The sequence below is a fragment of the Muntiacus reevesi genome, chromosome 12, assembly GCF_963930625.1.
Source record: "Muntiacus reevesi chromosome 12, mMunRee1.1, whole genome shotgun sequence".
Lineage (NCBI taxonomy): Eukaryota > Metazoa > Chordata > Mammalia > Artiodactyla > Cervidae > Muntiacus > Muntiacus reevesi.
Window position 1 is genome coordinate 78,161,948 of NC_089260.1, and position 25,960 is coordinate 78,187,907.

Here is a 25,960-nt window from a genome sequence, read left to right on the forward strand (position 1 = left end):
ATAAAATGAGCCATTTGCTAGAGTATTTTAAAGAACTTAAAAACACAATGCAAATCGAGTGATTTTTTTAAAATTAAGATGATCTTTAAAAGAACTAACATATAAAAACAGTGCTCAAAATTAAGTCTTTCAGATGGTTAGGGGGTTTGTTCTTGTAGATGGTAATTGCTAGTAAATTTGTTAGTTTCTGTAAGAACTTCTGACAGCATTTTTTATGCTCAAGTTTTATTAGGATGATTAATTTTATTACAATGATTTTAATTTTCAAAATTCTCCCTTGAACATGTCCCTAGATATTTTCAGCTTTTTATTAAATTGTCCCCTCGTTCCTGCACTCCCTCTGAGTCTCCTCTACCTTTCTCTCCCGCCCCACCCCCCCCCAAATGTGCTCACAAGCAAACACAGCTTCTCATTCTCAGATAAAATCTGAAAACAAAGCTTCTCCTGAACATTCTGAAGCAACATGTTAAATTATATAATTTCATTGATAATACTACCTTTAAAAATCATTATTTCTCATCATACATTCTCTCCTAAGAATTTGGAGACTGAGCAGGCTATTGCTATATAAACTAAACTCTTCAATTTGTTAGCCTTTTATTATGTAAAGTATCTGAATAATTTTTGCAGACTGAAGCAGAGGACACAGATGGAGGAACTTTGTCACGGCAACATAATGCTGGCACACCGCTGCCTGTTTCATCTGAGTATGTGTTTGTTACTATCTGTTGTTTATTGTGAAAAAAAAGTAAACTTTCAATTGAGCAGGAAGGAATGCTGCCCAGTGAGGAGTCCAGATTACTGTCCATAGCTGACAACACTCAGAGCACCGATCTGTGTGCCCAGTGTGTTACAGAGCTTCTCAATGAAGTAAACTTGGTCCCCTTTATAGCTCTTTGGCTTTTCTTTGCTCTTGTAATCACACAAATGCAGTCAATTTTGATGTTTGCTGGTAGGAAGTTGCATTTGAATTGTAGTGTATTTCTCAGAAATCACAAAGCACATTTCAGGACCCAGTTCTACAAAGGACGTTATTTTGAGTGATAAAAATGCAACCTCAAAAAAATATGTTTATGTTGGAAACCACTCTAGAATAATTAACTATTTGGACAGTGTTAGTTGATATATCAAATTTTAGTCATTTGTGTATACCGAGTGGATTAAAGTTAAAGGTATTTACCTTGTAAATACCTTTACTAACTAAATACCTTGTACTAACTATTCTGTTTTTTATTTCTGAACAGGAAAGATATGATCCGCCAGATGATGATTAAAATATTTCGCTGCATTGAGCCAGAACTGAACAACTTGATTGCATTAGGAGACAAAATCGATAGCTTTAACTCCCTTGACATGCTAGTCAAAATGAGTCGCCATGTGTGGACTGCACAGAACGTGGACCCCGCTTCTTTTCTGAGCACTACACTGGGAAATGTTTTGGTGACTGTCAAAAGGAACTTTGACAAATGTATTGTAAGTTGGGTATTTTTTTTTTCAGTAACTTAGAACTCTTAACCATTGCAGAGTATCTGTGTGTGTGTGTGTGTGTGTGTGTGTGTTTCAAAGACTTCTGGCTTCCCACCAGGGGACCTACTGTTCCTGTCCCCACGCCTTGCAGCAGGGTATTGGCTGCAGTGTCCAGGAGCAGGCTAGTGCCAAGTTGTGTCCCGTCTACACTGTGAACCATGGCCAGTCCTGGAGTGGCTGACACAGAGGCAGCAGCGATTACACCCGAGATCCACTAAGTAACTGAAATCCCAGGTGACCAATTAGTGACCATAGATTTAATGAAGCAACTGAAACTTGAATTTATTGTTTTTCTTCTTTTAATATATCACAATAGGATAATTAATATTTGGGTTATTTTAATTGATTAAAGTATTTTCTTTCAGTTCAATAGCTTTAATCATATTGCTTTAAGAATACATTGTTCTTATGACAACTTTTGGTAGTTATCATTTTTCTCCTAATAGGGAAAAAAATCATTAACTTTATTTTTTCTGTTAGGTTTTGGTAAGCTCATAGATATGAAGAGGATTGGGCCAGGTTCTAAAAAGAGTTTCATTTTATGAATATATTTAGTATTAATATGTAAAAATAGGTATTTATCATCTGAATTATTCTACTATGTAACCTCTAAGTTAAATCCAGTGCTTGAATAGCCATAGAATAATGAGTGAGTGAAAGTCACTCAGTCATGTTTGAGTCTTTGTGACCCCATGGTCTGTAGTTTGCCAGACTCCTCTGTCCATGGAATTATCCAGGCAAGAATACTGGAGTGGGTAGCCATTCCCTCCAGGGGATCTTCCCAACCCAGGGATCGAACCGAGGTCTCTCGCTTTGCAGGCAGATTCTTTACCGGCTGAGCCACCAGGGAAGCCCATAGAATAATGAGAGAATAATAAAAATATTAAGGGTGATTAAAATCCACTTCATCTTTTATACTTTTTAAAAATAATGCTTACTGATTTCTGAAAGTTTAAAAGCCATCCGTAGAAACGTAAATGTCACCTCAACAGACTTGTTAACCCTCCTTCCCCACCAAATGATTGCACTGGCATTTGAAATATTATGAAATTTGGCCACTTATCCTCTTCCCTGCCCAGCTTTCTTCAGAAGTGATGATAAACCTGTAAGGTCTGATTGTAAGCTGATTGCCAAAAAGAAAATAAAGAATTACTAAAGTCTAAGATAATGAGTCCCATGTGACATAGAATAAGAATAGCTAGAACATAAACCATGAGAACACTGTACATTTTTAGAATATGAAGATTTTCTTGCTCTTATCAGTGAATAAAGCTAGTATATAAAACTTTAATATAATACCTCTCAATCCAGTTGAATGTAATTGTTAGAAGTGTAAGATATAATAGTGTCAGGGAGATGTAGACATGGGTTCAAATGAAGTGCTTAGCACATTGCCTGGTACAGAATAAGAGCTTGTAACTAATTGCTTGTAATGGTGATGATGATGATGATGATGATGACAGTAATGAAAGTGAAAGTAAAGTCGCTTAGTCGTGACCGACTCTCTGCGACCCCATGGACTGTAGCCTACCATGCTCCTCCGTCCATGGGATTTTCCAGGCCAGAGTACTGGAGTGGGTTGCCATTTCCTTCTCCAGGGGATCATCCCGACCCAGGGATCGAACCCAGGTTTCCCACATTGTAGGCAGATGCTTTACCATCTGAGTCACCAGGGAACAATAGTGGTAATTAGTAATAGTTTGCTGAAGAATGTTCGTGTTCCTCTCAAAACTGGGAAGTGAAGAAATTTAGTTAAATTAACCTAGACAAAGGTATAAAGTCGTGTTTTTTCCCTAAATTGCATGTATTTCTAAAAGATGGACCTTGTCACTAAAGGGAAGAGGATGGTTCCTTCTGTTGGTTATCATCAATCTGTTTCTTAATTTAAATCAAGTCTTTTCACAGTGTCGTCAGTTGTGTGTGCTCAGTAAGTGTTACATGTTTTTGGTACTTGGGACAAGATCTGGACATAAAGCATACCTTGAAAGAGTAGTGAATGGTTCTCTGTGTATTGAGCCAAAGAATGAATGTCAGACAACTGCAGAAAGTGGAATAGATGGTATCTGAGTTTAGTACTTTCATCTGGTGGCCAAGCCCAAAGTGTTCTTCAAGGAACGGGGCTAAAAAGATTAGCCTGCCAAGAACTAGGGATAAAATTAGAAACATAGCAAGTACTACCAAGCTGGACACTGCACTCCAGTACATTTCTTACCTGCATTTACTTTGCTTTTCAGGATTCCTCACACTACAGTGATGTGGTTTTGTACCCTTTAACCTTTGAAAATGGTATGATCTGGGTGTCTCTGCCTCATTGTATATTCTTGCCTTCTTTGTCATAGATTAATTAACCGTATAAGGATGGGTTTATTCCTGGGCGCTCTGTTCTGTTAATGTACATGTCTGTTTTTGTACCAGTACCATATTGTTTGATGACTGTAACTTTGTAGTATAGTTTGAAATCAGGGAGCATAATACCTCTGATTTTGTTCTTCTTTCTTGAGCTTGCTTTGGCATTACGATCTTTTGTGTTTCCATACAGGTTTTAGAATGATTTGTCCAATTTGGATTCCTTTTATTTATTTTTCCTGTCTGATTGCTATGTCTAGGACTTCCATTACCATATTGAACAAAAGAACGGTTACTTTTCTAATCTCTACATGTCATATGGTTTTCAGGTTATACCCCCAGAATCTCAGCACAATGAAATTTTAGGTAGGAGTTGAAAATGATTCAACACTTGGGCAGTGTACTTCTTACTGGGAATAGAACTAGATCCCCTGGAAGTACACAGAATCATAATTGATTATTTTGAACCAAAGTGTCTATATTCTGTCTATTTGTCTATTTGTTACTTTGTATCCATCTTACACAAGTACTTTGCTATACTGATTTAGAGTGAATGACTAATAGGTACATGGAAAACTATATAATGCAAATCCACAGTAGAAGTACCTGTTCTCCTCTGTGCTCATACCCCCAAAACATAGAACTTCTCTATCCAAACAAATTTTAGGCTGATGAGATTTGGAAATGGTTGTGGTTCTCAACTTGACTATATAGACACCAACCAGAAATAATCTTGAGAGATCCTGTGTGTGCTCTGGTATCTGCTCTGCCCCAAAGTGGGCAATCATTATATACTTACCTTTTATAAATGATAGAAGTGTTCATTGGTTGTTTTTACTTGAAACAAAGACCTGAGGTTCACAAGCTTTGAGTGCATTTTGTTTTGAATAATTTGGATTTTTTCCCTTGATTTTAGTTCCTTCAGTGATATCTATGTACTTTTTAATCTCTAGAAATAGTTTTTCATAGTTATCCATATTGTGTTAATCTTTGATTAGTAAATGTCCGAAATGTTCTAGGTATTAAATTACATCATGCCTTTGTGGTATATATATTTACTTTTAATTGTACGTTGTTTCTAAGTTGCTTAGCTATTTTTCTCCCTTGCTTTCTGCCTAACTTTAGAGTAACCAAATAAGGCAAATGGAAGAAGTAAAGATCTCAAAGAAGAGTAAAGTAGGAATTCTCCCGTTTGTTGCTGAATTTGAAGAATTTGCTGGACTCGCAGAATCAATCTTTAAAAATGCTGAGTGTCGTGGAGATCTAGATAAAGCATATACTAAACTTATCAGAGGAGTATTTGTTAATGGTAAACTTTTGTTACATTATGAAGAAGTTTTTGGTGGTGGTTTTCCTTATTTCTGGTGTTTTTGGTCAGTTGTTTTCATTATTTCTGATTAAGTTAGAAGTTGGGAGACAGATGTGTTCATTATTTTCCATAGTCTCTAGTCTTTTTTAAGTTTTCTGAAATTAAAGATTTCTTAAATTTGGGACTTCTCTGGTGGTCCAGTGGCTAAGACTCCACACTCCCAATGTGGAGAACCTGGGTTCAATCCCTGGTCAGGGAACCAGATCCCACATGCAGCGATGAAGTCCTGGCACAAGTAAATAAAAAAATATATATATATTAAAAATAATAATAATAATAAAGATTTCTTAAATTTGAAAAACAGTGTGTAAAACCCTTTTGTATTTACCAGGAACTACTTATATTTTAGGGTTCATATGGGCTATCAGTATGCAAAGTTGAAATTCATTTTTTAAACACAAAAATGACCTTGTGGATTACATTCGCATTTTAGCAGGAGTCTTCTTGAGCTGATCAACAGTGATGTCTGTATGTGTGTGTGCTTAGTCAGTCAGTCATGTCCGACTCTTTGCAACACCATGGACTGTAGCCCACCAGGCTCCTCTGTCCATGGGATTCTCCAGGCAAGAATACTGGCACGGGTTGCCGTGCAATCAGCCAGGGGATCTTCCCAACCCCGGGATCAAACCCAGGCCTCCCACATTGCAGGTGGTTTCTTTACCATCTGAGCCACCGGGGAAGGTCAAGAATACTGCAGTGGGTAGCCTATCCCTTCTCCAGGGGATCTTCCCGAGCCAGTTACTGAATCTGGGTCTCCTGCATTGCAGGCCGATTCTTTACCAGCTGAGCTACCAGGGAAGCCCAAATTAATGCTAAAATAGTGTAATTCATCATCTAGCTATGTCAGATCACACAGTTAAGTTACAGAAACAGTGTGGATGTGTTTAATTTGAAATAAATGATCTGACTGCATCAATTCAGGAATTTTTAAAACTAAAAAAAATGACCAAAGTAGAATTATCTCAACAGTTAGAGATAATACATTTTTGGTGGAAACAGGTTTAGGGGAAAGATGATAAATTACATGATTGAATGTTTATATGGTTGATATTTCTTTTAAAATTCAAAGTAGCTTTGCTTTGTCTGATTGTAAAGTAGTATATGCTCATTACATACCCCCCAAAATCAGCACACTGACTTTAAAAATCAAGAAGAAACTAAAGGTAATTTGTAATCTCATCATACAAAGGTTAACATTTAATTTTTACCTGTGTGAACTTTTCAGTATATCTCTCTCCCTGACAGACATGCACATATTGTGTGTTCTGTAATTTGAAATGTTTCTCACACCTTACACCCTGTTTGGAACCTGCTAGACTCTGTGATTCTAGTGTCTGTCCTTGTCTCCTGATACAGATAACCGTAGTCACTTCTGATGATTACATAGAGTTCCATCTGTCATTGTTTACTTAGCAGATCTTCTGTTAACAGGCATTTGGTTTGTTTCCAGTTTTCTGTATATTTCTGTATATTGTCCAATGATTTCCCTAGGATCAGTTATTAGAAATAATTCCTGGGTCAGAAGTTTTGTGTCTGTTGAGTTTCTGCCAAATAACCACATAGAAAGATTATACCAGTTTGGTCCTTTGAGTGTTTGGTGAAAGTTTCTGTCACATCTGCCTCAAGACCCAGTATTTCTCGGTATTATCAGTCTTGTTATCCTTTGTTAACCTAGAAGGATATAATTCAGTTTTGCTTATGGTATGTTTTACTGTGTAAGAGCTTCCAAATTATATGTTAAGTTTATTCATCTTTCTCTTTATGACTTCTCAGTTTTGGGCCATTCTTAGAAAGTTCGTACTACCACAGAATTATTTCTTTAATTAGGTTTATTTTTCTTAGTACTTACAATTGCATTCATTTATTTGCCTTTGACATTTTAAGCACTTGAACAATTTAGAATTTGGTTGGCTAAAAGATGTGAAATAGGAATCCAAATTTAGCCATATATATATATATATATATATATATATATATAACTGTTTTAGAATGATTTTTTATTTAGGTTTAGGTCGATCCTTCAATACAGTATGTTTTATTTGATTAAGTCCAGAAATGTGCTTCCTTCTTAAAGTTATAAATGAAAAAAATCATGTAATTTTTCCATAGCTAAATGTGGTCATATTCATACCAGGTCATCGTTACATTTTTTCCATTTTTGTTTTAGTGGAGAAAGTAGCGAACGAAAGCCAGAAGACCCCCAGGGATGTCCTCATGATGGAAAACTTCCACCATATTTTTGCAACACTTTCTCGTTTGAAAATCTCATGTCTAGAAGCTGAAAAAAAAAGAAGCCAAACAAAAAAACACAGATCACCTTCAGTCTTATGTCATATACACTTTAGGACAACCTCTTGAAAAGCTAAATGTCAGCATATTTTCATTCAGTATTTTTTTCTTGGTTTTGAACCTGTGTTTAGATGTGAGTAACACAACAGACATTTAAATTTGCTCATTCATTGGTGGGTGCAGGAGGATAAGGAAGGATGGACTGAGATATTGAAGCTGCTCAGACACTGCTAGATGTTTTATATACATTATTTCTTTTAATTCTTGTAAACGATGATGTGGGGTAAGATAGCATTATCCTTGTTTTACAAATGAAGAAATTGGAAGTAAATAAAAAGTTATAGTAATTGACAGGTAGCAAAGCAGGGGGATTAACCATAGATTTAGCCTTTTCCATTATACCAGTCTTCCATTTCTTACCTCGTAAATGGCTAACCTTTATCCCTAGCTCAGATGAAGATTTTGAAAATTCTATCAAGATAAAAAGAAAATAAAAAATTGTTTTATTCATTGCCTTTTCTTTATCCTTCCTTTCTTGACTTGTCATTCCCCAGAGCAAATCTGATCTTTAAACATGAGAAATGGTAGTTTTAGAGAACTTTGCAACATAGTAGAAGGTTAAATGGACCCTTCTAACAAATTAGGTCCACAGTGTGATTCGTCATCTTTGTTTTGAAGTTAGAGTCAAATAAAAATTGTCTGTCTGTTGTCAGCAATTCAAATGCAGAACCAGTGCCTTGTAAACTGAAGAACAGGCAGATGTTCCTTTAGGGTAAAGGGTCTGTCTCAGACCTAAAGCCTGCATGATGCGTAACTGCAACATAAAGGAACTTCCTTTGAAATCAAATTTAGAGCAGACACATTGATAAATCCTTTATTATGTAACATTGTTAGAGAAGCTCTAGCCAATGCAGTAAGACCGAAACATAAAGACATATGGAAAGAGAATCATACTGGAATGGACTGCCATTTCCTTCTCCAGGGAATCCTACCACCCAGGGGTCAGATCCGGGCCTCTTGTGTCTCCTGCTGGCAGGCGGAGTCTGTGACTGCGCCACCTGGGAGGCCCTCGGGCTTACAATCACCTGTGTGTGACCTGTGGGAGTTATTTCATCTTGTAAAGTAAAGTAGGTTTTTTAACCTAGTCAAGGTATATATATATATCAAAAAACAGTTTGTTTCCTATATGTTATAATAACCAATTAAAAATCTGTGTAGAAAAATAAATACATTAATTAAAATCTGTGTAGAAAAAAAATTTAAATATCTGGAACAGATTTGTCTAGAAAATTATTATTAAAAATGTAGTAATTTAATGAAGAATAAATAAATAATTGCTAAGAAAATTTTAGAGAATAGTAGAGAGGGGATTTGACTTGTCAGTATTAAATCATGTTGTGCTCAAGTAAAGACTTGCCAATATACATGTTAAAAAACCACTTACACTTAAAAGGCAGCCTGAGAAGAATATTTATAACAGTACAAGAGTCAGGATGCTAAATATAAAAGATCTTTTTAAAATCAGTCAGGAAAGCACTAGGATCCCAATATATAAATGGGTATGGGTTCTGAATGTACTTACTGAGCATATGAAAAGCAGATAAACTTCATTGCTAGCTGAAGAATATTGAAATAAAATGACAAATAAACCTTTCTTACCTTTTTTTTTTGGCTACACCACTTGGCATGTGGGATCTTAGTTCCCCATCCCCGTCCGTCCACCGGGGATCCAATCCATGCCGTCTGCATTGGAAGGGCAGAGTCTTAACCACTGGACTGCCAGGAAAGTCCCCCTTTTTCACTTTTCAAAATGACAAAGATTTTTCTTTAGTTATGATAATGCTGATGATAGTATGATAAGATTAAATAGTGTCATATACTGCTGACAGAAATATAAAGTAACTGAACTTTTCTGGGAAGCAATTTGTGTATATGAAGAGTCTTCAGAATGCTTAACAATTACACTCCTCAACTGAAGAATTATAGTCCTAGAAATTTATGCTGGACAGTCATCAAAAATGTGGGTAAATACCTATGTATGAAAGTTATTTATAGCTGTATTTATAATAGATTTTGTTTTTGATGAGTAGATTTTGCCAACTTCAAGAGAAAAAGTAAAAAATATTAAATACTTAATACTGAAGGAATGAATAAACATAGTATAGTCATTGGACGGAACATGACGCAGCCATTAAAATTTATACTTTGGGAAAAACATATCAAATATTAAATGGAAAATATAGCATACAAAATTAATCTCATTTTCATACTCACACATCAAAAGACTAGAGGGAATTCTAGTCTTTTGACAGTACTTATCTCTGAGTAGTGTGATAATAGCTGATTATTATTTTATCCTTTATATTTTCACACACTGTCTGATTTTTACACAGTGGATATATACTAGTTTATAATCAGATTTTTTTTTTTTTTTTTAATTTAAGTGGTAGTGAGAGCCGTTCTTAGCCGTTGTTTCTTTTCATTTCCTTGAAGCATTTGTTTGAAGGTGTGGAAGCTCGGGTGGCACAGGGTATAAGAGAGGAGGAAGTGAGCTATCAACTTGCGTTTAACAAGCAAGAACTCCGAAAAGTTATTAAAGAGTCTCCTGGAAAAGAAGTGAAAAAAGGTCTCGATAACCTCTACAAGAAGGTTGATAAACATTTATGTGAAGAGGAGAACTTACTTCAGGTATGCTTTAGTTCTCTTAACCTACCTAGATTGCACATCCTTTTATATATCTATTTTCCCCTAAATATTCCTCTAGAAATGCTATACATTTTCTAATTTTAGTGCAGGAGGAAAGCGCCATATAAAATGCAGACAAGATTAGTAAATTGTGAGGAAAAAAGGAATATTTATACAAGTTTATATGGCTATCTCTGTGTATTTTATATTTCTGTGGTATCATTTTGAGACATTAAGTTGTTTTGCTTTTGTTTGGGGACGGGTTTTTCATGACTTTCTGTGTTTTGTTTTAGTTTGGAAGGTAGTAAGGGAATGGAATGTGGAGTGATTGTGAGCATGGGAGCCTGGATATGGGTTCATAATCTGCCTCCAGGTAAAACTGCCTGGTTTGGAGCAAGTTAGTTCACCTCTCTGAGCCTCAGTTTCCTTATTTGAAAAGCAGAAATAATACCTGTACTCTCTAGGTGGGCACTAATATTATTGCCATTGCCATTTTATACATGTGAAAATCAGAGCTTGGAGAGGTAGAGTAATGTGACCACGATCCCATAGCTAATGTATGATAGAGTCAGGTTTAAACCTCAGTTAGAGATGAGTAAGAATCACTCTTGATTTTAGCATCATGGAAGGCTTCATGAAGGAAAGCATTTATGTTAGTCTCTGGAAGTCAGATACTAACTTAACAGATAAAATAGAAGTGGCATTCCCAGTGGAAGAAATACTGTGAGCTAAAAGATGAGAAGCAAAAAGTGTAAGTAAAGCTGTTTAGTAAAATAGTCTTAAGCTGACTGTTAGGAATTTAAGGTTTGTGACATTTAGGATTTACAAGGAAAAATCCTCGAAGAAGGCACTCTTTGAACTGGCAGATAGAAGTGGTGTTCGTTCATAGTACCCGCCCTCACCAGGTTGTCATGAGACTTAAATAGAATAATACGTGCATAAAGCCCTTTGCACTGTGCTGATGTGAAACAAGTCGAGTAAGTGTAGCCTATTGACAGCGCTGCCGTGTCAGTGTGTGTGTGTCAGGTTCTGCCTTGATAGTTGTCTAAGGTTTATTTTCTGATGGGACTGTTCATTTGTTTACTTTTTCTTGACTGAAGTACAGTTGATTTACAGTGTCGTATTGATTTCTGCTTATATCTGTCAGCAATTTAGTTTCCACTTCTAGACTATAGATCCCTTTGACTGCTCATGATTAGTCTGACTCATCTTGGTGTTCTCCATGTCATCAAGAAGTGTTTTGCATCCTTAATTTTAGATAAATTAAACTTTCATCTGCTGTGAAGTTTCATTTAATCCTTAGTCTTATTTCATACATAGTAGTGCATAGCCACATCTGTGTTGGCTATTGGAACAGATACAATAACAGCTGAAATGTAATAAACATTACTGTGTTGTCAAACACTGTTCTGAGCACTTTACATACATTCACTCATTTAATCTCATTTGAACCTGTGGGGAAGGTATTATTATCACGACCCAGTTTACAGATAAGGAGGGCCTTGAGGCACAGAAGAGTGGTGTAACATACTCAAGGTCACTCGAGGAGTTACGAATCTTCCTTCAGGATGTACATTCTTAACTGTTGTTGTTCAGTCGTTCAGACGTGACTCTGTGACCCTGTGGACTGCAGCACGCCAGGCTTCCCTGTCCTTCACTCTCTCCCAGTTCAGCTCCGTCGCTCAGTCGTGTCCGACTCTTTGCGACCCCATGGACTGCCCAGAGTTTGCTCACATTCATGTCCATTGAGTCGATGATGTTACCTAACCATCTCATCCTCTGCCACCTTCTCCTCTTCCCACCTTCAATCTTTCCCAGCATCAGGGTCTTTTCCAGTGAGTCGGCTCTTCACATCAGGTGTCCAAAATATTGGAGCTTTAACTTCAGCATCAATCCTTCCAATGAATATTCAGGGTTGATTTCCTTTAGGACTGACTGGTTGGATCTCCTTGCAGTCCAAGGGACTCAAGAATCTTCCCCAGCACAGTTCGAAAGCATCAGTTTTTTGGCACTCAGCCCTCTTTATGGTCCAAGTCTCACATCTCTACATGACTACTGGAAAAACCATAGTTTTGACTCTACAGACCTTTGTCAGCAAAGTGAAGTTTTTGCTGTTTAATATGTTGTCTAGGTTTGTCATAGCTTTTCTTCCAAGGAGCAAGCATCTTTTAATTTCATGGCTGCAGTCACCATCCACAGTGATTAACTATTATGCTATCCTGCTGCTAAGTCACTTCAGTCCTGTCCGACCCTGTGCGACCCCATAGACGGCGGCCCACCAGGCTCCCCCGTCCCTGGGATCTCAAGGCAAGAACACTGGAGTGGGTTGCCATTGCCTTCTCCAATGTGTGAAAGTGAATTATGCTATCCTAAATGCTTAGAATATGTCTTGACAGTATTTCTACATTCTTGTTATGTATTGTTTCCTCTTGCAGTTTAGCGACTCTCATTTTCATTTTGTAGGTGGTGTGGCACTCCATGCAGGATGAATTCATTCGCCAGTACAAGCATTTTGAAGGTTTGATAGCTCGCTGTTATCCTGGATCTGGTGTTACAATGGAATTCACTATTCAGGACATTCTGGACTATTGCTCCAGCATTGCACAGTCCCACTAAACCTTATAAAAGAAGAAAAGATAAATGAAAAGAAACACTCTGAGTACACCAGACACTATTCAAAAATACCAAGCAACCGTTTTGAGAACTCCGACTTGAAATTTTACGTATTACTTAATGTCAGATAATTGGGTAATGTGTGCATGCTCAGTTGTGTCTGACTCTTTGCAACCCCATGGACTGTAGCCCACCAGGTTCCTCTGTCCATGGAATTTTCCACGCAAGAATACTGGAGTGGGTTGCCGTTTTCTTCTCCAAAATGGATGATGCCATACCACATATATTCAAGAGGAAAACTACCAACCAGTGTGGCAGTTTTATTCACCCAGTAGGTTGTGTACTAACTTAAAGCATTTATCTCATCATAAATGCCTTTATCATTTTTCTACGACTGAACAGAAAATTTTCCTTTATTGTCTCGCTTCTTGTATTTGAGAATGGTTATCCTATATGTAATTCATTGAGAGTTCTTCGGCTTTCAGTAATTCAGTATTGGTTGCAAATCATGTAACTACTAAAATACTGTATCGAATTTTTCCTTCTGAATAACTATTGTGTATATGGATAAGGGTCTTGTGAAGATCAGTTGTAAACTTGAATTTTGAGGATCATGTGATTCTGTGTAACAGTCTGAAATACATTTTCCAAAAAGTTGAAATGTGGTAATATTATTCTTAAATTTATCATGTGCTGTCATTTGTATGAAAGCAAGTCCTTATAGAATCAATACGGAAGAATTATTACATGTCATTTATCGTAAAACATAGTCAGTCAGTGGTACTCAGTGAGGACTGAATCACTGCCATAAAGAGACTCGTGTCCTTAATGCATAAACACAAAGACCCTGTCAGTGCAGCGGCTTCACTTTTCTGACATTTATTTTACTTTTGGTTACGTCAGGATCCTCACTGCAGCCTGTGGGCTTCTCTCTAGTTGTGGCGCTCAGGCTCAGGTCCCATGGCCTATGGGATCCCAGTTCCTGGGCTAGGGATCAACCCGCATTCCCTGCATTGGAAGGCGGTTTCTTAGCCACTAGGCTGCTGGGAAAGTCCCTCAGTACAGTTGTAATAGCAAAAAATTGCAAATAATCCAACTTTCCATTAGTAGTAGATGGATAAATTAAGGTGTATTCAGTATTTGCCAATAGAGTAGTGAGAATAAGTGAATTTTATCTACAAAAATTACTGCAGATGAATACCAGGAAAATAATGTCAGGTTTAAAAAAAAAAAGTCACAGAATATATATCATATGATTCTATTAATATAAAAGTTCAAAATAAACAGTATTTAGAGTTACAAGTGTTGTATAACTGAGAAAAAGCAAGGAAATGATCATAAAATTCTAGAGTGATTAGGGAGCAGGAAGGGAAGATTATGGTATCTAGCAGGGGCAGGATTTTAAAGGTATGTTATGTTACTTAAACTGGGCAGTGGCTACATGGATTTCATTGTACTATGATACTTGATACCTTACACATACCTTATAAATCTTATTTTATATTAGCTCCACGTTTAATTTAAAAACAAAATCAAACTCATATGTGTGTGTATATTCTTTATTGACATAGGAAAAAACCTTAACATTTGTAGATGATCTGGAGACAAAGAAGATCCAAGGTTGGTTGGATTGCTCGAGGTTCAAGCCAAGTATTTTCAGAGCTGATATTCCACACAACAGTGACCTCCCTCTCCAGAATGTTACAGATATAAATATATTTAAACATCTAAAGACCAAACACTGTCTAATGTTTGTGTTAACAGACCAAGGTTAATTTTACCTGAGGTGCTATGGCTCTTATTTAAAGAAAAGGCAGATAGCAAAATACTTCTTAGAAAAGAATCTAGAAAAGTAAGCACGTCACATAACAAAATTATCTAAATAACTGGATAGAAATTTTGAGAAAGTAAGATGTACATGATTCCTATTAAAGATAAACATTGGTTAATTAATATGTCTCAGTTTATATTTGTGTTAGTATCTGTTTATTCTAAGGAATTAGAAACTAAGTTTAATACAGCTTTTCAAAATTAAATAAGATATTTTGAATGAAGACAGAAAAGGCAGTGGATGACTGATCAGCTACAATTTTCTAGATCTTAGAGATATGTAATATTTTGTGCTACAGATGGAATGAGAAGAGCAACATATGATAACTTAGAGAATATAAAGAAATGAAAAAGTGCTGAGAAAGCAAAAATGGCTATGCCAGGAAGGTTAAATATACAATGGTGTCTAGGAAGTAAGATTATTAATTCTCATAACTCTATGTTCTAGGATCCTCTGCATCTGCAAGTCCCCAGTTTTAATGTACGTATGAAACAACCAGGAATCTTGTTGAAATGCAGGTTTTGTATGATCTAAGACTCTGCATTTCTAGCAAGATCCCAGGTAATATCAGTGCTACAGGCCTATAACCCACAGCTGAAATTGCAAAGTTTTACAGTGGTATCAGTTCAATTCAGTCGCTCAGTCATGTCTGACTCTGCGACCCCATGGACTGCAGCACACCAGGCCTCCCTGTCCATCTCTTTTGTTTCTTTAGGTAGATATACTCCAAAGTATTTTATTCTTTTTGTTGCAATGGTGAATGGTATTGTTTCCTTAATTTCTCTTTGTATTTTTTCGTTGTTAGTATATAGGAATGCAAGAGATTTCTGTTGTTAATTGTATATCCTGCAACTTTACTATATTCATTGATTAGCTCTAGTACTTTTCTGGAAGAGTCTTCAGGGTTTTCTGTGTAGAGGATCATGTCATCTGCAAACAGTGAGAGTTTCACTTCTTCTTTTCCAATCTGGATTCCTTTTACTTCCTTTTCTGCTCTGATTGCTGTGACCAAAACTTCCAACACTATGTTGAATAGTAGTGGTGAGAGTGGGCACCCTTGTCTTGTTCCTGATTTTAGGGGAAATGCTTTCAATTTTTCACCATTGAGGGTGATGCTTGCTATGGGTTTGTCATATATAGCTTTTATTATGTTGAGGTATGTTCCTTCTATTCCTGCTTTCTGGAGAGTTTTAATCATAAATGAGTGTTGAATTTTGTCAAAGGCTTTCTCTGCATCTATTGAGATAATCATATGGTTTTTATCTTTCAATTTGTTAATGTGGTGTATTACATTGATTGATTTGTGGATATTAAAGAATCCTTGCATTCCTGGGATAAAACCCACTTGGTCATGGTGTATGATTTTTTTAATATGTTGTTGGATTCTGTTTGCTAGAATTTTGTTAAGGATTTTGCATCTATGTTCATCAGTGATATTGGCCTGTAGTTTTCTTTTTTTGTGGCATCTTTGTCTGGTTTTGGAATTAGGGTAATGGTGGCCTCATAGAATGAGTTTGGAAGTTTACCTTCTTCTGCAATTTTCTGGAAGAGTTTGAGTAAGATGGGTGTTAGCTCTTCTCTAAATTTTTGGTAGAATTCAGCTGTGAAGCCATCTGGTCCTGGGCTTTTCTTTGCTGGAAGATTTCTGATTACAGTTTCGATTTCCGTGCTTGTGATTGGTCTGTTAAGATCTTCTCTTTCTTCCTGGTTCAGTTTTGGAAAGTTATACTTTTCTAAGAATTTGTCCATTTCTTCCAAGTTGTCCATTTTATTGGCATAGAGCTGCTGGTACTAGTCTCTTATGATCCTTTGTATTTCAGTGTTGTCTGTTGTGATCTCTCCATTTTCTTTCTTTTTTTTTTTATCTCTCCATTTTCATTTCTAATTTTGTTGATTTGATTCTTCTCCCTTTGTTTCTTGATGAGTCTGGCTAACGGTTTGTCAATTTTGTTTACCTTTTCAAAAAACCAGCTTTTAGCTTTGTTGATTTTTTCTATGGTCTCTTTTGTTTCTTTTGCATTTATTTCTGCCCTAAGTTTTAAGATTTCTTTCCTTCTACTAACCCTGGGGTTCTTCATTTCTTCCTTCTCTAGTTGCTTTAGGTGTAGAGTTAGGTTAGTTATTTGACTTTTTTCTTGTTTCTTGAGGTAAGCTTGTAATGCTATGAACCTTCCCCATAGCACTGCTTTTACAGTGTCCCATAAGTTTTGGGTTGTTGTGTTTTCATTTTCATTCGTTTCTATATCAAGAGGCCTTTTAGTTCCTCCCTGCTTTCTGCCATAAGGGTGGTGTCATCTGCATATCTGAGGTTATTGATATTTCTCCCAGCAATCTTGATTCCAGCTTGTGCTTCATCCACCCCAGCAATTCTCATGATGTACTCTGCATATAAGTTAATAAGCACAGTGACAAAATACAGCCTTGACGTAGTCCTTTCCCTATTTGGAACCAGTCTGTTGTTCCATGTGCAGTTCTAACTGTCGCTTCCTGATCTGCATACAGATTTTTCAAGAGGCAGGTCAGGTGGTCTGGTATTCCCATCTCTTTCAGAATTTTCCACAGTTTATTGTTATCCACACAGTCAAAGGCTTTGGCATAGTCAATTACAATGGTGTAGGCTACATCATTCATACCTCTGAACAAATTAACATAATTTGGGGTTTCTTGTTGTTGTTGTTTTGTCTTTTGGAAGACAGCTCACATGTGTGCTTGTGGCTTTAAGAGTTCTCAGCTTTTAATATTTGGCAGCACCATGATATGGTATGCTGGTATGCATAGGTGCTGAGTTGTGTCCATCTCTTTGCAACCCCATGGGCTGTAGCCTACCAGGCTTCTCTGTCCAAGGGATTTTCCAGGCAAGAATACTGGAGTGGGTTGCCATTTCCTTCTCCAGTGCGTGAAAGTGAAAAGTGAAAGTGAAGTTGCTCAGTCGTGTCCGGCTCAGCGACCCCATGGACTGCAGCCTACCAGGCTCCTCTGTCCATGGGATTTTCCAGGCAAGAGTACTGGAGTGGGGTGCCATTGCCTTCTCCGAGTACTAAGTGCATTTAGGAGCAATTCATATTTTGAAAAGAGGAAGAAAAAAGACAGTGGGGCGGATGAAAGGGGGGAGAGGAATATATGAAAAAAAGGGAAATCAGGTGATAAGAAACAATGGAGAATATAGCAAGCAAGACAAACATGAGTCTATGAGCACATGTCTTGCCCAAAAAATCTTGAGAAAGCAGCTTCTCTGAGATAACATCTCGATCAATTTCACTGGCAAGATGGTGAGTCTTTCAAGAAGTTCCAGGTAGTCAGCTAGAAGAGAAGGTAGTAAAACAGAAATTAAGAAATGGAAGGAATGTGCTTTAATCTGAATTTAAATTTGTCTCCATCTCACTTTAAACAGTTAGCCTTTCTGGATCTCCTTTCATTTCAATTATGTTGCCCTGTAACTCTCTCATAAGAGCCTATTCTTTTCCTTCATGGCACTTAACTATAATATACTACTTCTTTAGTATATCTCCCCTATATCTAAGCCTGCAGTCTTTATGACTAGGATTATTTTGTGTAACAGTATCTGTCTAGAACATGTACGTACTTAAATATTGAGTTTAAACAGTAGAAAGTGAACAGGCAGCCTTGAATTGTTAACTCATGGAAGGAGGAAACCATTGCATGAATTTCTTTACAATTCTCTGCAATGTTTAGAGCACAACTGTATTCTTGAAAGTAAGTTGCATTAGGGCAGAATCTCTGTTCTCTGCTTGAACCTAGCACCTAATGTAACTAGATGTGGATCTCATTCTAGGTGCTGAGTGAAGGTTGTTACAAGGAAATTGGACTTACAAGATAAAGTATACTCTGCTCCCAGTTTTTACCTTATACATATACAGGGTCTCCACAGTGGCATACATTCTATTAAGATTGACGAATTAAATTCATGAAGGGCCTAAATGAACAATGTCTTCTGTAGATTTCAGATATGCTCTCTTGGGGAGGCCGTGTACCTGATCTACTGTCAGCTCCTCTGGTAGACACTGTGAGCTGTGGGGTCTGCCTGCTCCTGCTAACAGAGCTCTGCTTTTTACAGAGTAGGAACAGGCCAGACAAAAGTGAAACACCAAAGCTGGCATAGACTCTTGGATCCCGACCTGCTGCATATTAGAGTTGTGGAAATGTTTAAAACTCCTGATATCTGCACCCTACTCTAGCCAAATAAATATGAATCTCTGAAGATGGGGCCCAGGTTCTTACAAGCCTCCCAAACCATAATGGGCAGCATGCTTGGCCTGGTCTCAGCAGGCCATGACAATCCAGCTCTCCTTTGCCTATGTTTGATTGAGGAGTACATATTTGTGTAAACCCAGCTCTAGTCAGTGAGATCTAGGAGGAAGTCTGCTAAGAGATCGCGAGAGAGATTGTCCATCCTGAAAAAAAAAAGAAAGTTCATAAGACATACAGGGTCTTTAGCCTCTATATCTTCTTCCTTCTTGGTATGTTGTGATAGGAGATGAGAGCCATGGCTGCTGTGATCATGAAGTAGGATTACCAGAGCCATCAAAGAAAAAGGTAAAGCATGCAATGATATATGTGTATTAAAACATGCAAGCATGTCAAAAAAATATGTATATAAGCAGAGTAGGTGCAATTGTTTGAAAATTTAGGGTATTGAATGTAATTTCTTTAATGATTATCCATATGTTACTATTAATCTTTAGAGGTTTCTATTGAATTTTCATCACACAACCATGATCCTTATGGTTTTGCAGATGATTTTAAAATACGTGTAGAGAGATCTGAGAGTTGTTTGGAAGAAATTTTGTATTGTTTTGTTAGAATATATGCATTTGCTATAGTTTAAAAGAACGCTTTATCATGGGTTGTTTTTCTGGACCAACAGCTCTTATCTTACCTCCCAGTCTTTGCCAAGCTGTAGCTAAGCCAACATTGATCCTCTGCAACTACTTTGAGGTCAGGTTGACCAGTCAATACTGTAGCACTTAGGGAAAGAGAACTTTCTAAAAGGATTTCTACGTAGTGGAATAATACAAAATTTAATCCAAAACACCACCTGCTTTCCTAAGGCAGTTTGTAGGCCCAACCAAAATTTAAATTTGAAAAAAAAAAAATATCTTGAAGTGGTTTGTATTAAAATTCACTCATTATAATTTTACTTAGCTTTTTTAAAGCCAAGTTTATTTAGCTACAGCTATAAATGAAATGAACTACATCTAACTTGTGTTCATAAAAATTCATTTCCATATTTGTTTATTCAGGAGGAATAATCTGCTGTAAGATTGCTCAAACCATAAAATTTATCACAGGGAGCAGTTCTGAAAGTAGAAGAGAGCAGAGGAACAGCTAAGAGTATAATAGATGAATACTTTAACTTTTACTGATGGAGGCTGAAATTATGTGCCTCTTCCTAGGGCATCATCATTCTAAGAATTGTGATTTCTCTGCTTATTCTCTGGGTCCTTTGTCTTAATAATTTCCTGCCTCTTAGCCTTGTCTTTGTACCATAGATTGTCTTTTCTGCCTGAAAAATTATAGTATTGCATCAGGGGATATAAAATTAATCACAATAATCTAGACATGGATTGTGTCTCTTCCCATATCACAGTAGGATCATTTGGATCCTGAAAGATTATCCATCACAGTCCCCATGCTCTGCAAAGACTAGGCAGATGATTGGTCTAACTGGGCCAATCAGGCTCTCCATCTCTGCCGGGAGTGTGAATCTTGGGCAGGCGACACTGCTTGAATGAAGGTACTTAGAGTTAAATCCTCCCCGTTTCACACCAAAAGAGAACACCCATAAATGTCTTCTATAAAGATCTCCAAAGTTGCCCTTGTTTGTGATCTTCCCAAGATGAAGTGGTTCTTTTTTCTTCTGATTTTGTGAATCACCCGATATTCTTCCCATATTGCAGTCGGGGAGTAGTAGGGAGCCCTTAAGTTAGTTGAAGTTAGTTTCTGTAGCTTGCAACCGAAGATCCCCAATTAATGCAAACTAAAATATGTTTATACACAGAATCAAATAAACTGTATAAGACAATAAATGGTATTTGCCAAATGAATGATACAGACAGTGTTGTAATAGCTCAGAGGAGTTAGATGTATCTGTAGTCTGATAAAGTCAAGGAATTGAGACATGCATCATTGAGTTGCTGCCACCCACCCATTGGGCAGCACCCGTGAAGATCAGTTAACAGTGTAACCTGAGCTGAGAGTTCAGACTCTGAAGTTAGCACAGGCCTCACACCCTGCCTCTCTCGGGCTGTCTGATCTTGTGCAGGTAAGTTAGTTCTGGGCCTCAGGATCCTAATTTGTAAAAGGGAAAGAGTAGTGCTTCTCTCATAGGTTCATTGTAAGGATTAAATCAGATGGTGTTTGTAAAATGTTTAGCACGGTGCTAATAAGCATTCAATTTTAAGAAGAAATGGATCAACGACGCATTTCTGAGCAACGGTTGAGCAATCAGACTCTGCTCTCCAGGGTGAGTGGATGAAATGGAGCAACATCCTTGGGCCGAAAGATGACAACACCTCACTGGGGTCCGTTCCTCACCCTGACCCAGTCACCCACCGGGCAGGCGCACCTGCGTCTTCCCAGGACAGAGGAAGTCTCTCCAGGCCTTTGTGTGCGAAGCCATTACCCACAAAGTCCTTAGAAACTTGCTAATGTTGTTTCATCAGCCTTTCCAAATCCTGTGAGGCAAAGCAGAGAAGAAGGCTTCAAGCCTCAACCAGCCTTCTGAGAAATGTTAATAAGGTTAATATCTTAGACATCTTCAACAAATTCTGCTAAATGACCTGGGAAAGAACCTCATTCACTGAACCTGAAAACTAGATATGAACTGGGTCCTGTTTCTTACTCATAACACCAGTAATCTATTCACTAGGTTGGTTTGTCTCATCCTTCATTTTAATCAGACTGCCAACGTTATGTCTTTTTTAATTTAGAATTATGTTACTAATTTTTAAAACATTGACAAATCCAAATGACCAATCAGCGCAGTTCATTTCACTTGAGCACATTAGATAGCAGAGTATGTATTGACTATGCTTTATAACATATCGAAAGTAAAGTAAGCCGTGAAAATTCTGGGCGTTACTGCTATGAGATCAGATAGTCACGTAAAAACACAAAAGCCTTGATGAATTGCCTTATCATCCAAACTTCTCATTCCGTGCTCCCCGGCGCGAGCTCGGGAGCTGCGGCCCCCAGGATCCCAGGCGCGGGCTCGTGAGCTGCGACCCCCGGGCTCCCGGGCGCAGGCTCGGGAGTGGCGGTTCCCAGGCTCCCGGGCGCGGGCTCGGGAGCTGGGGCCCCAGACTCCCAGGCTCCCAGGCGAAGACACGAGAGCTGCTGTAAACCAGTCTCCGGGCTCCCGGGCGTTTGCTCGGGAGCTGAGGGCCCCAGGCTCCCAGGCTCCCAGGCTCCCAGGCTCCCAGGTGCGGGCTCGTGAGCGGCATCTCCCAGGCTCCGAGGGGCAGGCTCGGGAGCTGCCTTCCCCAGGTTCAAAGGCAACCAGGCGCGGGTTCGGGAGCTGGGGCCACCAGGATCACAGGCTACCAGGGGCGGGCTCGGGAGCTGGGGCCCCAGACTCCCAGGCTCCCAGGCGAAGACACGAGAGCTGCTGTAAACCAGTCTCCGGGCTCCCGGGCGTTTGCTCGGGAGCTGCGGGCCCCAGGCTCCCAGGCTCCCAGGCTCCCAGGCGCGGGCTCGGGTGCTGGGGACCTCAGGCTCGAAGGCGCGGGCACGTGAGCTGCATCTCCCAGGCTCCGAGGTGCAGGCTCGGGAGCTTCCACCCCCAGGTTCAAAGGCAACCAGGCGCGGGTTCGGGAGCTGGGGCCCCCAGGCTCACAGGCTCCCAGGCGCGGGCTAGGGAGCTGGGGCCCCAGACTCCCATGCTTCCAGGCAAAGACACGAGAGCTGCTGTAAACCAGTCTCCGGGCTCCCGGGCGTTTTCTCGGGAGCTGAGGGCCCCAGGCTCCCAAGTTCCCAGTCTCCCAAGCTTCCAGGCGCAGGCTCGGGTGCTGCGGACCCCAGACTCCCAGGCTACCAGGCTCCCAGTCGAAGACACGAGAGCTGCTGTAAACCAGTCTCCGGGCTCCCGGGCGTTTGCTCGGGAGTTCAGGGCCCCAGGCTCTCAGGCTCCCTGGCGAAGACACGAGAGCTGCTGTAAACCAGTCTCCGGGCTCCCGGGCGTTTTCTCGGGAGCTGACGCCCCAGGCTCCCAGGCGTGGGCTCGGGTGCTGCGGACCCCAGGCTCCAGGCACGGCCTCGTGAGCTGCTTCTCCCAGGCTCCAAGGGGCAGGCTCGGGAGCTGCCTCCCCCAGGTTAAAAGGCAACCAGGCGCGGGTTCGGGAGCTGGGGCCACCAGGATCACTGGCTACTAGGCGCGGGCTCGGGAGCTGGGACCCCAGACCCCCAGGCTCCCAGGCGCAGACACGAGACCTGCTGTAAACCATCTCCAGGCTCCCGGGCGTTTGCTCGGGAGCTGAGGGACCCAGGCTCCCAGGCTCCCAGGCTCCCAGGCGCGGGCTCAGGAGCTGGGGCCCCAGACTCCCAGGCGCGGGCTCGTGAGCTGGGACCCCAAGGCTCACAGGCTACCAGGCGCGGGCTCGTAAGCTGGGACCCCAAGGCCCACAGGCAACCAGGCGCGGGCTCGGGACCTGGGGCCCCCAGGCTCACAGGCTCCCGGTCGCGGGCCCGGGAGCTGGGGCCCCAGACTCCCAGGCTCACAGGCGCGGGCTCGTGAGCTGAGGGCCCCAGGCTCCCATGCGCGGGCTCGGGAGCTAGGACCCCAAGGCTCACAGGCTACCTGGAGCGGGCTCGGAAGCTGGGGTCCCCATGCTCACAGGCTACCAGGCGCGGGCTCTGGAGCTGGGCCCCCAGGCTCACACGCTACAAGATGCGGGCTCGGGAACTGGTGCTCACAGGCTACCAGGCGCGGGCTCGGAAGCTGGGGCCCCAGACTCCCAGGCTCCCAGGCGCGGGCTCGGGTGCTGTGGGCCCCAGGCTCCAAGGCACCCAGGCTCCCAGGCTCCCTGGCGCGGGCTCGGGTGCTGTGGGCCCCAGACTCCCAGGCTCCCAGGTGCGGGCTCGGAAGCTGGGGCCCCAGACTCCCAGGCTCCCAGGCGCGGGCTCGGGAGCTTGGGCCCCAGACTCCCAGGCTCCCAGGCGAAGACACGAGAGCTGCTGTAAACCAGTCTCCGGGCTCCCGAGCGTTTGCTCGGGAGATGGGGGCCCCAGGCTCCCAGGCTCCCAGGCGAAGATCGAAAGCAGCTGAAAACAAGTATCCGGCCTCCCGGGCGTTTGCTCGGCAGATGCGTGCACCAGGCTCCCAAGCGCGTGCTCGTGAGCTGGGACCCCAAGGCTCATAGGCTAACAAGTGCGTTCTCGGGAGATTGTGCCCCTAGGTTCACAGGCTCCCAGGCGCGTGCTCGTGTGCTGGGCACCCCAGGCTCCCAGGCGCGGGCTCGGGAGCTGGGCCTCACAGGCTCCCAGGCGCGGGCTCGTGAGCTGGGGCTCCCAGGCTCACAGGCTCCCAGACGCGGGCTCGGGAGCTGGGGCCCCAGACTCCCAGGCTCCCTGGCGCGGGCTCCTGGGCTGCATCTCCCAGGCTCCGAGGGGCAGGCTCGGGAGCTGCCTCCCCCAGGTTCAAAGGCAACCAGGTGCGGGTTCAGGAGCTGGGGCCCCCATGCTCCCAGGTTCACAGGCGCGGGCTCAGGTGCTGCGGACAGCAGGCTCCCAGGCGTGGGCTCGTAAGCTGGGACCCGAAGGCCCACAGGCAACCAGGCGCGGGCTCGGGACCTGGGGCCCCCAGGCTCACAGGCTCCCGGTCGCGGGCCCGGGAGCTGGGGCCCCAGGCTCCCAGGCGCGGGCTCGGGAGCTAGGACCCCAAGGCTCACAGGCTACCTGGAGCGGGCTCGGAAGCTGGGGTCCCCATGCTCACAGGCTACCAAGCACGGGCTCGGGAGCTGGGGCCCCAGACTCCCGGGCTCCCAGGCGAAGACACGAGAGCTGCTGTAAACCAGTCTCCGGGCTCCCGGGCGTTTGCTCGGGAGCTGGGGCCCCATGCTTCCAGGCTCCCGGGCGCGGGCTCGGGAGCTGCGGGCCCCAGGCTCCCAGGCTACCAGGTTCCAGGCTCCCCGTCTCCTAGGCACACAGGCGCGGGCTTGGGTGATGCGGACACAAGGCTCCCAAGCGTGGGCTCGTGAGCTGGGACCCAAGGCTCACAGGTTATCAGGCGCGGGCTTGGGAGCTGGGACCCTAAGGCTCAGAGGCTTCCAGGCGCGGGCTCGGGACCTGGGGCCCCCAGGCTCACAGGCTCCCGGTCGCGGGCCCGGGAGCTGGGGCCCCAGACTCCCAGGCTCACAGGCGCGGGCTCGTGAGCTGAGGGCCCCAGGCTCCCAGGCTCCCAGGCGCGGGCTCGGGAGCTAGGACCCCAAGGCTCACAGGCTACCTGGAGCGGGCTCGGAAGCTGGGGTCCCCATGCTCACAGGCTACCAGGCGCGGGCTCGGGAGCTGGGGCCCCAGACTCCCGGGCTCCCAGGCGAAGACACGAGAGCTGCTGTAAACCAGTCTCCGGGCTCCGTGCGTTTCCTCGGGAGATGGGGGCCCCAGGCTCCTTGGCGAAGATACAAAGCAGCTGAAAACCAGTATCCGGCCTCCTGGGTGTTTGCTCGGCAGATGCGTGCCCCAGGCTCCCAAGCCCGTGCTCGTGAGCTGGGAACCCCAAGGCTCATAGGGTAACAGGTGCGTTCTCGGGAGATTGTGCCCCCAGGCTCACAGGCTCCCAGGGGCGTGCTCGTGTGTTGCGCACACCAGGCTCCCAGGCGCGGGCTCGTGAGCTGGGACCCCAAGGCTCACAGGCTACCAGGCGCGGGCTCGGGAGCTGGGCCTCACAGGCTCCCAGGCGCGGGCTCGTGAGCTGGGTCTCCCAGGCTCACAGGCTCCCAGGCGCGGGCTCGGGAGCTGGGGCCCCATGCTTCCAGGCTCCCGGGCGCGGGCTCGGGAGCTGCGGGCCCCAGGCTCCCAGGCTACCAGGTTCCAGGCTCCCCGTCTCCTAGGCACACAGGCGCCGGCTTGGGTGATGCGGACACAAGGCTCCCAAGCGCGGGCTCGTGAGCTGGGACCCAAGGCTCACAGGTTATCAGGCGCGGGCTTGGGAGCTGGGACCCTAAGGCTCAGAGGCTTCCAGGCGTGGGCTCGGGAGCTGGGGCCCCCAGGCTCACAGGCTAACAGGCGCGGGCTCCGGAGCTGGGGCCCCCAGGCTCACACGCTACAAGGCGCGGGTTCGGGAA

General features: G+C 42.6%; 1 protein-coding gene and 1 non-coding gene across 2 annotated transcripts in view; both read left to right on the forward strand.

The window, feature by feature from the left end:
* Nucleotides 1-13,850, forward strand: part of LOC136144767 (exocyst complex component 1-like) — a 41,127-nt gene extending 27,277 nt beyond the window's left edge. Inside the window, 7 exon segments of the mRNA XM_065902618.1 lie at nt 631-707; nt 1,245-1,473; nt 4,999-5,182; nt 7,410-7,525; nt 7,527-7,610; nt 10,025-10,219; nt 12,680-13,850. Coding sequence (XP_065758690.1) covers nt 631-707; nt 1,245-1,473; nt 4,999-5,182; nt 7,410-7,525; nt 7,527-7,610; nt 10,025-10,219; nt 12,680-12,832 — 1,038 coding nt within the window. The 3' untranslated portion in view covers nt 12,833-13,850.
* Nucleotides 5,369-5,441, forward strand: TRNAG-CCC (transfer RNA glycine (anticodon CCC)). Its single transcript has one exon. It is a non-coding gene; the product is annotated as a tRNA-Gly (tRNA).
* Nucleotides 13,851-25,960: the final 12,110 nt, after the last annotated feature.